Source organism: Anser cygnoides, chromosome 3 (genome assembly GCF_040182565.1).
Source record: "Anser cygnoides isolate HZ-2024a breed goose chromosome 3, Taihu_goose_T2T_genome, whole genome shotgun sequence".
Classification (NCBI taxonomy): Eukaryota; Metazoa; Chordata; class Aves; order Anseriformes; family Anatidae; genus Anser; species Anser cygnoides.
This window is the reverse complement of record NC_089875.1, coordinates 183480-198198: the sequence shown is the minus strand read 5'-3', so window position 1 is coordinate 198198 and position 14719 is coordinate 183480. Positions and strand designations below refer to the sequence as shown.

At 50.0% G+C, this 14719-nt stretch overlaps 1 protein-coding gene and 1 long non-coding RNA gene across 4 annotated transcripts; one reads left to right on the top strand and one right to left on the bottom strand.

The window, feature by feature from the left end:
• LOC136790302 (uncharacterized) lies at positions 1-2481 on the bottom strand. The gene is made up of 2 exons (XR_010829898.1): positions 2347-2481; positions 1-2260 (listed from the first exon to the last, which is right to left on the bottom strand). It is a non-coding gene; the product is annotated as an uncharacterized lncRNA (long non-coding RNA).
• Positions 2482-3059: 578 nt separating this feature from the next.
• Positions 3060-10535, top strand: LOC136790298 (delta-1-pyrroline-5-carboxylate synthase-like). Of its 3 annotated transcripts, none has more exons than XM_066993277.1 (5): positions 3060-3599; positions 6298-6395; positions 6498-6642; positions 9838-9911; positions 10137-10535. In XM_066993277.1, the coding sequence occupies exons 1-5, from the start codon at positions 3143-3145 to the stop codon at positions 10275-10277; spliced, it is 915 nt and encodes a 304-aa protein (XP_066849378.1). In that variant the 5' UTR covers positions 3060-3142; the 3' UTR covers positions 10278-10535. The 3 variants fall into 3 exon arrangements, with proteins under 3 accessions (XP_066849378.1, XP_066849377.1, XP_066849379.1); XM_066993276.1 differs by having other exon boundaries at positions 3064-3599; positions 6298-6404; XM_066993278.1 differs by lacking the exon at positions 3060-3599 and adding an exon at positions 3606-5257 and having other exon boundaries at positions 6298-6404.
• Positions 10536-14719: the final 4184 nt, after the last annotated feature.

Below are 14719 nucleotides of genomic sequence, written 5' to 3'. Positions count from 1 at the left end.
TAACAATCAATAAGAGTATTTATTATAGTCAGCAGATATTCATAAATCATACAAGGGATGCGATAAGAGAAATCGCTGAACAACTAGATGCCACCAGCAAAATGGCTTGGGAAAACAGAATAGCATTAGATATGTTGATCGCGGAGAAAGGAGGTGTGTGTGTGTGTGTGTGTGTGTGATACTGAGCAACCATTGTTGCACTTTTATACCCAACAATACTGCCCCAGATGGCACAGTAACTAGAGCGTTGCAAGGGCTTCCCGACCTTGCCAGTGAATTGGCAGAGTAATTAGGAACCGGCCCTTCCTTCGCGGGATGTTCGGAATCTTGGTTTGGTAAATGGAAAGGGATCCTAGCGTCCGTATCTGCGTCCTTGATCGTAATATCAGGAGTTTTGACGGCCCTTGGTTGTTGCATTATCCCCTGTGTAAAAGGACTAGTACAGCGGCTCACTGAAACTGCACTATCGAAAGAAATGACCGTGGAGCCACCACCTTACTCACGTAAGGCGATGATATTAGAGGGGATGGAAAGCAAAGAAGGTGAAGAAGAGGAAGAGATCTACCAAATTACACCGCAGAGAAAAGTTTTGCAAAAATCAACAATTTATAAAGAAGAAAAGGGGGGAATTGTGGGAATAAAAATGTTGTTTTTGCAGAGTTACGTTGTTTAGAGGGAAGGAATGCGGTGTTGAGATAGGCTCGCAGTGATAAGAAAGCTTAACGGACAACCTTGTAAAATGCAGACAACCGGACTCCTCAGAGCAGCTAGGTGAAAATCACGGCGTCAAGTCAGATCAGTGAAGAAACATTACCGCTTCAAACAGTAAAAAAGTCAAAAGAAATTTGAAATTGAACAGGCCGGCAACTGAAGGCCACGTAGTGTCTGTGAAGCGTCGCATAGGTTGTGAACCCGGAATACCCAGTCAGTGGGGAAACAGGGGAGGGTCCCGGTCGTCGAGAAAGAAAGTACACAAACCATACTGTGTGACTAGTAGGCGCACTCCTGCTTGTGGGACGCGTGCCATTGCGATCGCGAATAAATTACTACTTCACTGAGATCCTCGCCTGAGCCTAAGCTACTGGCTACGGAGTGTTTCTCACGCTCCCTGCGCGTAATCCTGGCTACAATATACCGTGTTATCGAAGGTGCCTTTTAAACAACATTGATAGAAACTCAGGGGGCGATAGTACTGACCCTGGGTGTGGAATTATCCACGCAGGGAATAATCCACGCTGCACCAAATATGGTAGCCACAGGAACGCTAATATACATAGCGCGTGCCAGATGCGACGTGAGAATCCTGCACCTGGATGGCCTGTCCCAAATGGCGAGAGGTGGTACTGGCTACGTGGCAATAAAGCCAGGAAGGTGTTGCCCCTGGGATGGAAGGGAGCTTGCACCCTGGAGGCAATAATTCCAAACGTGACTATTATTGAAGACCCACAAAGCCAAAGCCCCCTTGAGACCACACGCAGGATTAAGCGGACTCCAGACAATTCTCTAGTAAAATTCTCTAGTATTTCACAGCTTTGCAAGGTGGTTTTTACCTTGGTGAGGGGTGGGTGAATTAGAAAAAGCTATTGTAAATATCTCCGCTATAACTGAAGAACTAGAAAATAAGTTTGATAAGTTTGCAAAAATAGTACCGTAGAATCGAATAGTATTCGATTCATTAATAACCTCATAAGGAGGAGCGTGCACTGTAATTAATGCTAGTTGCTGTATAGATGTAGATCAAACGGGACGAATTTGACTGATATTTGGGGGGAAAAAAAGGTATACTGGGGGGCGTGGGGGGGGAAAGATCCTACATAGAGTAGCTCAAGATGACAGTTCCTGGGCATTTAGAAACATGTGGGAGAAACTAACTTCGTGGTTACCTGAACAGAATTGGCTCAAACAACTATTTGTTGGTATTGTAAAAATAATGGCGTTGTACGCCTCCCATCCCCCGTGACATCCGAAGAAGACTATTGCGCCTTAACGTTGGAGAAACTCAAGAGCGCGGTACGTGAAGAGGTGCAAAAACAACAGTAGGAGTAAGGAAAGGAGAGGAGGGAGCTGTGAGAAACTAAGTTGTGTTTTTGCAGTAGAGAACTAATTTTCTGTATTCCGAGGTAGTTGTGCAGTCATAATGAGGAGAAACGCCACGTGGGTAAGCGGACAGTAGGCGGCCTCACTGTTCCGAAATAAGGCAGAAGCTTGAGGAAAAACAGGTTGAGCAGCGTGGGCACGGTAAAACAAAGATCACAGGTTCCTGAAACATAAGAAAGGGGAAAAAAAAAAAAAGGAAATAAGAAGGGAGAAATTAAAGGGTTGAAAAAGAAGTAAAATTGTACATACATGGGACAGAGGAGCGTCGAGTAGCTTGTGAACCTGCAGTACTCGGCCAGTGAGGACACAGGGGAGGGGATCGGGCGTCGGGGAACAGGGACTAAAAGTTGATGCTGTGCTTACTGCAATGCGCTCCTGATCGGCAGGACGCCCGCCACTGCAACCGCGAATAAAATAGCCTCAGAGAAGATCGTGTGTCAAGAAAATTATTTGAGATGTTTCTCGCAGATATACTTGACGAGAGAGGACCAAGAACACCCGCGCCTTCTTTAAAAAAAAAAAAATAATAATAATAAAAAAAAGGCAGCACAGGGGCAGCCTCAGGGTCGCCTTCCCACAGGGAAGCGGCGCCGTGATTGGCTGGACCGTGAGGGCGGATGTGGCGTCACGGCTAGCCTTAACTCAGGGCGGAAACGCTCCGTGATTGGCTCGGAGGAACCCAGGGCGGAGGTGCCGTGCAGGGCTTGCCGGCACTATGGGCGGAAGCTGTCGGGCCGGGCCGGGCCGCCGCGGCGCGGTGCCGCAACGAGGTTGGTGGTCGGCGCCGCCCCGGGCCGGGCCGGGAGGGGGCGAGGCGGCGGGCGGTTGGGGCGCCACGCGGTCGGCGGCTTCTGCGGAAACGGCCCTTGTGCGGGGCGGGGGCGGCGCCGGAGCGGAGCGGAGCGGACCGGGCGTGCGGCGGGGTCTGCACTGCGCGGGGCTTCGGAGGGCTGGGGGAGAGGGGGGCGAAGCGGCGCGGGGGGGGGCGGCTGCGTGCGCTTGGCCGACTCCCCTCTGGGGCGGATGGACTGCTCCGTCCCGCGGCATGCTGGGAGCTGTAGTTCTGTGGTGCGCGGCCGGTCTTTCCCCGAGCCGGGGCCGGGGCCGCGGCCGGGGCCGGGCCGTGCGCGCCGGGAGGCGCAGGTTGCCGCTGGCTGCGAGCGCGGCTGCCGGCGGTGAGGCGAGCGAGAGCCTTCGGGGGCGCTTCCCCGGAGCGTCGGGCCGGGAGGGGTGGGGGCTGCGGCGGCCGGGCGCGGGTCCTCGCTGCGCTCGATCGTCGGGCTGCGCCTCGGAGGTTTTCCTCCCCCCGCGCGCTGACGGCCGGCTCTCTCCTTTCCCTGCGGCTCACCAGGGCAGAAGCAGCTCCCCGCCGCTGGGACCCCCGCGGGGTTTGTCGCCGAGCGAAGGTGGCGCGGCAGCTGAAGGGAGGAAAGCTGCAGCTGGCGTGCTGCAGTCGCAGGTTTCCCAGGAGAAAGAGCAGCCCGTCTGTCCCAGCTGTCCGGGTAAGTCGCAGCGACCTCCGGGTGAAATCCAGGCGTGAAGGGGATTTTGGTGGCTCTCTTAGACGGCTAGCCCTACCAAAGGTCGCATCGGTTACAAAAGGTAGTAGTAACCTTGCAGTTTGTGTGTTCTGTAGCGTCTGTAGCACAATAAACTGGCAGGTGAAGGAATGAGCGGGTACAAATACACGTGACTCTACAGCTGAGATTAAATAACGTGCAGGTTCTTCTGTGTTTTGTCTTTCAAAGCGCGTTGTTTGACTCGGTGGTCCTTAACGATGATCCTCGGTGGTCCCTTCCAACTCAGGATATTCTACGATTATGTTGTTGCCGAGCGCCTGAGCTTTTTGCTCACATTACTGAAGAAAGGAATGGCTGTGCTTCTTCCCCACCCCCCTCTCTTTTTCTTTTTTTTTCCTCTCCTCTCCTCCCTCGATGACGGGGACTCGAAATGTTTTTCTCAGATGTCCATGTGAAAATTTAAAAAAAAAAAAAAAAAAAGAAGCTGATGGTGAACACTGACAGAATTGGGTGACACTTTCAAGGTAGAGGGCAAAGAACGTGGAAATTCCTAGTACGTTAGTGTTACTCTGTTAGCAAAACCGACGTACACGCCGCTTGCTGTTCCTAGTTTTTTGGTTTGGCCTGGTTTTCCTTTCAGAAGTCTCCCCGAAGGCCTTTGTGGACAAAACTTTGTCCCGCTTCAGCTTTAAGAATTATCCTAGAAGTAATGAACAAGTGCTTGCAGGGCTTTCCGGAACGCTAGTTGCGGTCAGTCAAGAACGACTTGGGAGGCAATTCCTTTCGTGGAATTGTAGAGTGATCGAGAGATCAAGGCCAGCGTTGTGAAGAAATAGTGCCAGGTTATAGTCACAGGTGACTGCCTTCTGAAGGGAACAGAGGCTCCCATCTGCAGACCAGACCATCTTTACCGAGAGCTTTTCTACCTGCCTGGGGCTTGGATCAGGGACATTGCTAGCGAGCTTACGAGCTTAGTTCAAACTTCAGATTATTCCTTACTCCTGCTCTTTCACGTGGGTACCAACAAGTTTGCAGCAAGAAGTCTGTGTTCAATCAAAATAAATTTCAGGGCCCTGGGAAGCTAGCTAGAGGATTCAGAAGCACGGGTTATCGTCTAGCATTTTGGGATATATTAAACACAGTGTAGGCAGCTGGTCAAAAGAGGTGATTCTCCCACTGTATTTAGCGTTGGCGAAGCCTCTCCTTCGATATTGTGTGCGATTCTGGGCTCTACAATATAAAAAGAACGTTAAGATCCCTGAAAGCGTACAGAGGAGGGCAACAAAGCCGGTAAAAGGATTGGAAGGCACGCCCTGTGTGGACGCTACGGTACTTCTGCTAGCTCCTCGGAATTGTATATAGTCATGAGTAACGCTCCTGATTCTAAATACATAGTCTTTCCCTGCATATAAGCCGAACGCTATTCTACAATCGTTTGCTTCTTCCGGCAGTGGATTCTGTCTTTCAGTGATTTATGGGTACTTTACATGTCCTGGATATTGCTTTCCAGATACCTGGAGCTTGCTAGCTTTTCTGTCTCCCAGACGTGTGGCTGATAGTGGTCTAGTCTTGTGAGCTGTGCTGCCGTGAAGTCTGTCACCTGTTGATGTTGAAGGTACTTTTCTGGAAAGAGGAAGGTGGTAGGTACAGTTTCACACCAGGCCATCAACAAAATCACGTACTCTTTTTATCATCTCCAGACGTGTTTCCTTCGGTGGCTTCTGGACTTTGGTCCATATTGTAGGCCCCGAGAAGGAAGGAGGAGGTTGGCTTTTCATAACCACAATTTCTTCCAGCTGTTTCAGATGGATTTCATGGTTGATTCTAGTTGAAATGACTGCCTCAGGAAAAAAAAATAACAAAAATGGTAGTCCAAACAACTTATAAAAAAATAAAAATAAAAAACAAACGAAAACACCGCTCCCATTTCCTCACAGCTTATTCATTTGCTGTGGTATCTTCTTTATGGAAAGAAGTGTCCTTTCCTTCCCAAGCTGTAAAGGAAGAGTTCAGGTACTCTTCACTTGTGCGCTTTAATCTGTGACGTGTTTGTTCGCATAGAACTTCTGGGAAGTTTGGCGGTAGAGTTTAGGGTTTACATGTTAGGTAAACAGAAGTATCGCTCAACTCAGAACATAGTTAAATAAAAGTACAATATTTATTTAAAATGAATAAGTGTGTGTCTATAGTCTTGTGTCCTTTCTTTGCAGAACTCAATAGTTAGCCTTTATACATATTTCTAAGTTGCCCGGTTTATCAGTGTACAACACAGCATTCGGGAATATCATCTGAGATTTTAGGTGAAGAGGACTGTCCTTTGTTCAGTTGTGCACTCTTGTGTGTCAGCCCTGATTCTGAACCGTATAAAAGCTGGAAACTTCTTTCCGGTTTTCTCTCTAACCTCACTGAAGTGTGGGTACTTCCCAGCGTACGTGATACTATTCAGCATGTGGATATTCTGTTTCCTCACACTAGCTACAATTCCGGTGAAGTTACGCATCTTGAGCCTGCATGTTAGTGTTTCATCCTTTCAGTTCCACAAAAGGAGGGTTCAGTGGAAGTTTTGAATCCTGTAGAGTGGAATACAGGTTTTTAGCCTCAAAGGCTTTAGTTATTTTTCCCTGGTGAGCTTTGGAACAGAAGATATGTAACATTAACAATTTTTTATTATTCATTTCAGGACTCTTTGACAGCCCTCCTGGATCCGATGATGCAAAGCTCACTGACATATCCTACCCAGGAGACCAACAATCGGTGACGTTTGGAACCAAATCCCAGGTGGGAAACGTAAGTGATCAAAGTGGAGCAAGAATTCGTGTTGAGCATGGGGATTCAAATAACAAATGCATTTTCGGGAACTGGCTCTATCCTTCATCGCAGGTGAAAGCAGCTCTGTGGGCCCTCCAAGGAGGCACCTCTGCAGTGATTGCAAGTGGAACCCACCCAAAGATCTCGGGTCGTGTCATCACAGGTGTTGTGGAAGGGAAGAAAGTTGGAACTTTTTTTTCAGAGGTAAAACCTGCAGGTGAGTACGGAAGTAACATGTACATTGGGAGCTGTAGAGATTTCCTGGAAGTTTAGGGTCGAAATTTGGCTAGGCCTGCCTGTTCAACAAATGGGAAACTACGCTCTGCTTGACAAACGGCTTTTGAAAGGTAATTTTTAGTGTTGGAATAGAACATCTTGAATCCTCTGCTCGGGTTCCTTCCAGCTGATGACTTGCTGCATCAGACTTGCATTCAAAGAACTGGGTAGAATTTGTATTGCTTTTAGTCTTAGAGGTTATCATCTATTATTGAAGATTTCAGGGTGAAAGCGTGCATATAGAATGTACGGCTGAACTAAGATAGTGTGTAGTTTGGGTTTTTGTCGTAAGTTCTTTTAATGACTCGGTCTTTTGTTACCGTATGCAGGAATGTTTTCCTGCCTCTGGGTTGCTGTGACAATGTAACAAGGGCCGCAGAAAGTCAGACCAAAGATCGGTGGTCTTAGCAGAATGGAACGAGTATAGAGCGATACTTGTGACTTGCACTTTAAGACAAGCCAATGCCTTTGAGTATAAAAACGCTTAATGTGTTTCTTGTAAAAATCGGCCATATCCTTTGAACCCATGTAAACACTTAGCATCCGTGGGTCACAGCAGTCACGAGCCTTAACTAGGTATTGTGTGTAAACTCTGGAGCTAGCACTATGTGGAGAACTGATTCCTTTATTTTGTGTGTGTTTGTGGGCAGGAGGAGCGTTGAAGTTTGCTTCCTGCTAGCTTTTGATGCCCCCGCCTTCTGTATGGAAAGAGAACACGGGTGATCGATCTCTGTTCAACTTCTATGATATGAGACATCGTCTTTTCCCTCATCGTCTCTTTGTCACGTGAAAAAGTTTTTTTTTTTCTTAGTCCTTTTCTACAGAAACTGTTCCAAAAGTTTGGCGATCCCTGTTTCTCTTGGCTGAAACTGTTTTTATTCTACTGTGACCTTTTTAAGATAGGCAAAAATAAAATTCTGCGTAGCATCCAAGATGCAAATGAACCTTCAGTTTATGAGATAGCAAGGCTAACTTTGAGTTTTGATCAGACTGGTGATGTTTCTTGTTGCCTTTCCTAGGCCTTTTCCAAAAGCTTAAACGTGTAAGTTGCTCTTCGACGCTGATGAGCATTGAGGTGATGTTTTCATAGGATTATGTGCAGTACCGAGGCCTGATTTCCCCTTTTGCCTCTGCATTTCTTCACGTTTATCTGCTTTGAATTGTGCTTGCTATTTGGTTGCATAGCGGCTGCAAAGGAATCACAGGCTGGTTGAGGTCGGAAGGACCTCCAGAGGTCACCCGGTCCAACACCCCTGCTCAAGCAGAGCCACCCAGATCTGGTTTTCCAGGACCACGTCCAGACAGGTTTTGAAACCTCACAAAGACCGTGACTCCACGACCTCCCTGGGCAGCCTACGCTAGTGCTCAGTCACCCTCACAGCGAAAAAGTATTTACTGATGTTCAGGAAACCACAGGAGGAGGGGAACATCCTATGTTTCGGCCTGTGTCTGTTGCCTCCTTTTTTGTTCCTTGGGTACCAGTTAGAAAAGTCTGGCTTTGTCTTCCTTCCACCCTCCCTTCGTGTATTTACAGACGTCGATGAGATCCCCTCCAAGCCTCCTCTTCTCCAGGCCGAACGGTCCCAGCTCTCCCAGCCTGTCCTCATGGGAAAGGTGCTTCAGTCCCTTACCGTCCTCGTGGCCCTCCGTTGGACTCTTTGCAGTGTGTCCAGGTCTCTCCTGTACTGGGAGGCCCAGGCCCAGCACTCCAGGTGCGGCCTCACCGTTCCTGAGCAGAGGCGGAGGATCGCCTTTCTTGACCTGCTGGCAATACTTTGCCTAATGCCACCCAGGATACCCTCAGCTGCTTTTGCAGCAAAGGCACATTGCTGTTTCGTGTTCAAGTTGGCGTCCACCAGGAAACTTAGCTCCTTTTCCGAGAAGTTCCTTTCTGGGAAAAAGTGCGATATCAGCGCTTTTCACTTTGTCCTACTGCAATAAATTTGTATCAGCTATAAAGCTTTTCATCTTGTAACCCCACGTCTCAGACGATTACAAGTATGGTGAACAGCAAAAGTAAAGGTGAAATCTTACTGCGACCCTTCCTCTACCATGGAACGTGGTTACTCCCATTCTTTCTTTTGTCTTCTGTCTTCCAAAACACGCTTGAAATACTCAGGTACCTTTTTAAAATGAACTCTTATCTCCTCGCGTGTGTCACTTTTTTTCAAAGAACACGAAAATACGCTCTACTTTATAAAGTATGACCTCGCTTTAAAAAGCTGTTTTAACGCTCCTTAATTAAGTCTTCTTAATCAAGTGTCCGCTAGTTCTTTTCTTACCTCCTGTTATTTTCCTTAACGTGGGAATTCCTGCTCTGGCAATTTCTGTAGGACGCTTCTGAAATAGAAGTCCGGGCCTATTAGTCACATTTCAAGTCATCTGTCCTACAGACAATTTCAAGAGAGTTAAAAATGAAAACGTAGCTTATCCGTGAGCTACTTGAGAACTCCTTAGTGAAATGCTGCGTGAGCCTTTTGACTTGTTACTTCTGCTTCTGTTTCAAAACTTGTTCTGTATCGTTTCAGTTTGAGACAGGTTCTTTGATATCCACGCCAAGAAGAAAACCTTTCTTCCGTAGGAACCCTTCAGTGTGCACAGGGAGAGGCGTGGAGAGAGCAGCTATTCTGCAAGCTGTTACTCAGGCCGCTTTTGGCTTCCAGCGCCGTTTGTACATTCCCGTGTTGTTTTGCAATCTTTTCTCTTTTCGTTAGTTGTCTAATTAAACTTTTTCAAAGGATGCCTCCCTGTTTTCAGTTTTCTCCTACGCCCTGAGATTTAGCCGTCCTTGTATTCTTTTGCTCTTTGTCAAGTCTTTTTGATACAAGCTGTGTGCAGCTTTGATACGAGCTTGTTTGTCCCCTATGACCTGGATGATCTTGCTGAATCTCCGTGATGCCTTGAAAAGGGCTGTGCTCGGGGACCGTGGCAGCATTTTGGTATCTGATACAGATTTTCCTGTTCTGGCATACAGTGAATTTCTTTGATATGTCTATTAGGACCGTACCTGTTTTCCTGCTTTGAGTAAAGAGTTGGAAGATGAAAGGTTAGCGTTCGTTTCCTCCCACATGGGCTGTAACCTTTGTCTGCGTGTCTTGTGGTTGTGTTTTGTTTGTTTGTTTGTTTGTTTTGGCAGGCCCTCCAGCAGAGCAGCAGGGTGAAAGGGCTCGAGCTGGTGGCAGGACCCTGGCAGCTCTGCAGCCTGAGCAGGTGAGAGAACAGTATGTGCTCACTCTTTAAGGTTGGGAACACGTGGCAAGTCTTAAAATACAGGTTTATAACACAAATGGGTCCTGGAAAAAATCAGCTGGCTCCAAGCATCCAGGGAGTCAAGACAGTGAGAAGATGTGTCAGTAGAAATGAGCTGAAGTGAGCCAGATGTCAAACACCACGGACTTCATATAAGGATGCAGTTGAGAAACTTTTCTCTTTCAGAGAGCGGAGATTGATTGTTGTCTTGCTGACTTGTTACCTGATCAGAGAGAAGAAATTCTCTTGGCAAACGAGAAGGACTTAGAAGAAGCTGAAAATAAAGGTAATATTATGGGTCCTTTCATGGTACTCCTGTTGTCATGAGCTTTTCTGGGCCTCAAAGGAAATGAGCAGAACTAGAATATTCCGTCACCTGCAATTGGATATTACGGCTGTCACAGGTTAGTGAGCCCAGGACTTTGAGAGCTTGTCAGTGGAAACAGCTGCAGCTTCCATAATTACATGAGAGATGTCTTCATCAGAGAAGACAGAGAGGCCTTTGAAAACAGCAACCCACGGCATTGTTTAAAAAAAAAAATAAAAATCTAAATAAATAAATAAATAGCGTTTTCTTTTGCCAAAGGAGGCTCGCTTTAGGAATTGAATATAGCAAGTATCTGCCCTGTTATCGTCATGTATGAAATAGCATGAGTATCTCCTGGGCTGGTTAACGTAATGTTTGGCCCCTGTGGGGAAGGTTGTTACTGAAAAATGATGCTTTCCGGAACGAACCATGTTACCTTCTGACCGAGGAAAGTACAGTTCAGGCAGCATAGACTAAATCCGTTCTTTTGCGTTCGAGGGGTGCATCGAGAAGCTGGTCTTGGGTTAGAAAATGTGTGAAACTGGCACGTCGCAAACTGTAATGCAGAGAGGTCTTTGATAACAAAAGCGTATTTCTGTTGGTGAGTTACTGGAAGGCTGCAAGAAGTCTTGCCTCAAAAGACTCTTATGAAATGAATTCTGTTGCCATCCCAATTTTTTTTTTCTACGGGCACATTCTTGGGACTTGCTTCTGCAATGTCGAGAGTTATTCAGGGTTGGTTTTTGATACCCAGCGTAGAGAAGGAGTTAGCTTACGTTCAGGTGCTGCGGTTTCTGCACGTGTCTTATAACGTAGGTTCCCTGCTTAACTTGCAATTTATGAGGTTCCTACCAATGAGCACTTTCCTGTCCATGCCGAACGCAGCTGAGTTGCAGGCTACCATTAAACATCAAATGTTTGATATAGATTGCTAATAGCAAATCGCAACTGTTAAGAATATATGCTAAAAAAAATTAGCACAGAAAGTAGAAGCTCTAGGCTGTGAGTGGTCTGTCCCATACTGATACTGCATGTTTGCACCGAGGCAGAATGATTGCTTTCACTCGCTTGTGGAGCGATGAGTCTAGGCTCTCACTGCTAGTATTTTTAGCAAGACTGATTGAGCATTTCTCTAACATATGAGCAAGTGTTTGAGGAGCAAGTGATGGGTATGGGCACTTAGAAAGAGACTGCCAAAGGGCAGCTTCCTATTTTATAACTGAATTTTGTGAGCGTTGGTCCTCGTTTCATACTGAAGGGGAGTAGGCTCTAGTGAAGGGAGTATGTTCACGTGAAAGGAAAAGGCACTAGTCTCCCTCGTCTGGCATTATTACTTCCTTGCTGCTAGCTCTGTTCTTCATAGAAAGCCAGTATGTTTCCTCGTCACATTCTAGTCTGCCTGCCTAGACTTCAGCCTTTGCCTCCTGGGTCTCTTGCCTTGCATAGACAATCTCTCCCCTTCTCCTCTTCTTCTTCATCTCATTTGTAAACCTTTTATCAGGCTGATTCTTACTGCCTTCCCACCCCCACCCTCCGACCTTTTTCTATTTTTTCCTTTTTTTCTATTTTTTTTTTACAGACTTAGGATGGCTTGTCTTGTTAGTTACTTTTTTTCCTGCCAGCCCCCAGCCTCAAGTTCTCCGATGCGACTTCAGAGGATCATCTTTGATACCTCCGCATCTGAATAATACGGTTTCTGTCCCATGCTGTAGCTGACGGCAGGACGGACTCTGAGTGCAGAGGAGAGGTTGCTTCCTCCCTAGTTTCCTATTGCGTCTCATAGTGGTTTGGGTAAGCAATTTCAGAGGAAATTTGACTTCTCCGTGGAGCAGCGTGTGCCTGACAGCTAGCTGGAGACAGCACACACGGCATTGAGTCCGCGCTCCGAGTGCGGTCCTGAGTTGCAGTAAAGGTAAAACAATTGCAGACTGACGGTTTAGCTTCTAAGGAGCATCTACAGATAGCACGTTTGCCTCTGATGCTTAAAAGGCGAGGGTCCGAGATCACATTTCACGGACTGCTTCCTAGAGATTTCAAGAAATGCAATCGTTCTGAAGCACAGCCGCCCTCTGTTATTGTTGAAAGGGAACGAACTGCCTTGAGACCCGTTACGTGGGAGGGAACCGGGGGCGGAAGTGACGTCAGGGCGTGCCCTCACCGAGGGCCAAAACGGCTCCGTGATTGGCTGGACCGTGAGGGCGGATGTGGTGTCCGAGCGAGCCGTCAGTGAGGGCAGGAGCATTCCGGGATTGGCTGGGAGCCCAGGGCGGAAGCGGCGTCACGGCTAGCCTTCACTCAGGGCGGAAACGCTCCGTGATTGGCTCGGAGGAACCCAGGGCGGAGGTGCCGTGCAGGGCTTGCCGGCACTATGGGCGGCAGCGGCCGGGTCGGGGCGCCGAGGCGCGGTGCCGGTGCCGCCCCGGGCACGGAGTAGCGCGCACCCCGAGCACACGGCGCTTGCCAGCTTTACGGGAGCAGGTTATGTAGCGGGGCTACATAACACAGAACAGCTTCAGCTGTCGGGGGAGGGGAAGGCGACGGGGTCTGGCCGCGATGCCGGGGCAGCGGGAGCCTCTCCGGCTGCCGAGCTTCAACCTGCCGCACAGCTCAGCTCAGCGCCGCGCAGCCGTTTCCTCGCTCCGTTCCTCCAGTCCCCCCGCTCCGGGAAAGGCGGGAGAAGCGGGGGTGGGGTGGGTAAAGCGTGCGCGTTGAGATAAAGACAGTTTAATAGGACAGCAAATTAAGAGAAAGTAACGACAACAGCGTGTACGCACACGCAAAGCTACCGCCGCGCGCGTGTCCGGTTGCCCGGCCGGTTCCTGAGCAGCAGCCGCCCCCCAGCCGTCCTTCCCAGTTCCGGACGCCCCTTCGCGGCCAGCTCGGGTCGCCGTCCCGGTCGCGCCTCCTCCCGGCTCCCGGAGCAGACAAAGCGTCTCCCCTCCGGCCCGAGCGCGCTCAGCGCTCGCAGCCCCTCCTCGTGCGGCGGCTCCGCTCCCCCGCTCGCCGCGCCGGGCCGGCCGCCCGGGCCTTCCTTGCCGACGAGAGCGGCCCGGCCCGGCCTGCCGCGCGCAGGTCCCGCGGCGCTGCTCGGTGCCGCCGGGGCGGGCGGCCCGGGGCCCCGGCCAATGAGGCGGCGGGCGGCGGCGCGGCTCCGGGGAGAGGGGCGGGGCATGCAAATCACGCCGGAGGGGAGGGGAGGGGAGGGAGGGCGGGCGGGCGAAGGGGCGGGGCGAACGCCCAGAGGAGGCCGAGCTGCGCCAATCAGCGCGGAGCGGAGGTCGGGCGCAGGGGCTCGGTGGGCGGGGCACGCGGGCGGCGAGCCGCGGGGAGGGAGAGGCGGTGCCGGGGGCGGGGCATGCAAATTCCGCGCGGGGCCGAGCGAATCGGGCGCGCGGGGGCCCGAAGGGGCCTCTGGGAGGCCCCGGCGACGCGGCGGCGGGGCGCTCGGGGGTCGCGGCTGCGAGCGGAGCGCCCGAGAGTGGGCCAGGGCGGCGGGTTGAGCCCCGGGAGGGCGGGGGCGGGCGGTGGAGCAGCGGCCGTGAGGTGGGGGTGGTGGGCGCGGGAGGGGGTGCGTGTGTGCGAGGGTGAGTGAGCGCCGCTGCGCTTCAATGGCCGGCAGTAGTGGCGCGGAGGGTGGCGCAGCAAGCGGGGCGTTGCAGGGGCTTCCGGCGCCTGCCAGTGAATTAGCAGAGTAATTAGGGCCGCGCCCTCCCTTGGCGGGATGTTCGGGATTTTGGTTCGCTAAATGGAAAGGGATCCTGGCGTCCGTATCTGCATACTTGATCGTAGTGGCAGAAGTTTCGACGGCCCTTGGTTGTTGCATTATCCCCTGTGTAAAAGGACTGGTACAGCGGCTCACTGAAAGTGCGCTGTTGAAACAAATGACCGTGGAGCCACCACCTTACTCACGTAAGCCGATGATATTAGAGGGGATGGAAAGCAAAGAAGGTGAAGAAGAGGAAGAGATCTACCAAATTACACCGCAGAGAAAAGTTTTGCAAAAATCAACAGTTTATAAAGAAGAAAAGGGGGGAATTGTGGGAATAAAAATGTTGTTTTTGCAGAGTTACGTTGTTTAGAGGGAAGGAATGCGGTGTTGAGATAGGCTCGCAGTGATAAGAAAGCTTAACGGACAACCTTGTAAAATGCAGACAACCGGACCCCTCAGAGCAGCTAGGTGAAAATCACGGCGTCAAGTCAGATCAGTGAAGAAACATTACCGCTTCAAACAGTAAAAAAGTCAAAAGAAATTTGAAATTGAACAGGCCGGCAACTGAAGGCCACGTAGTGTCTGTGAAGCGTCGCATAGGTTGTGAACCCGGAATACCCAGTCAGTGGGGAAACAGGGGAGGGTCCCGGTCGTCGAGAAAGAAAGTACACAAACCGTACTGTGTGACTAGTAGGCGCGCTCCTGCTTGTGGGACGCGTGCCATTGCGATCGCGAATAAATTACTACTTCACT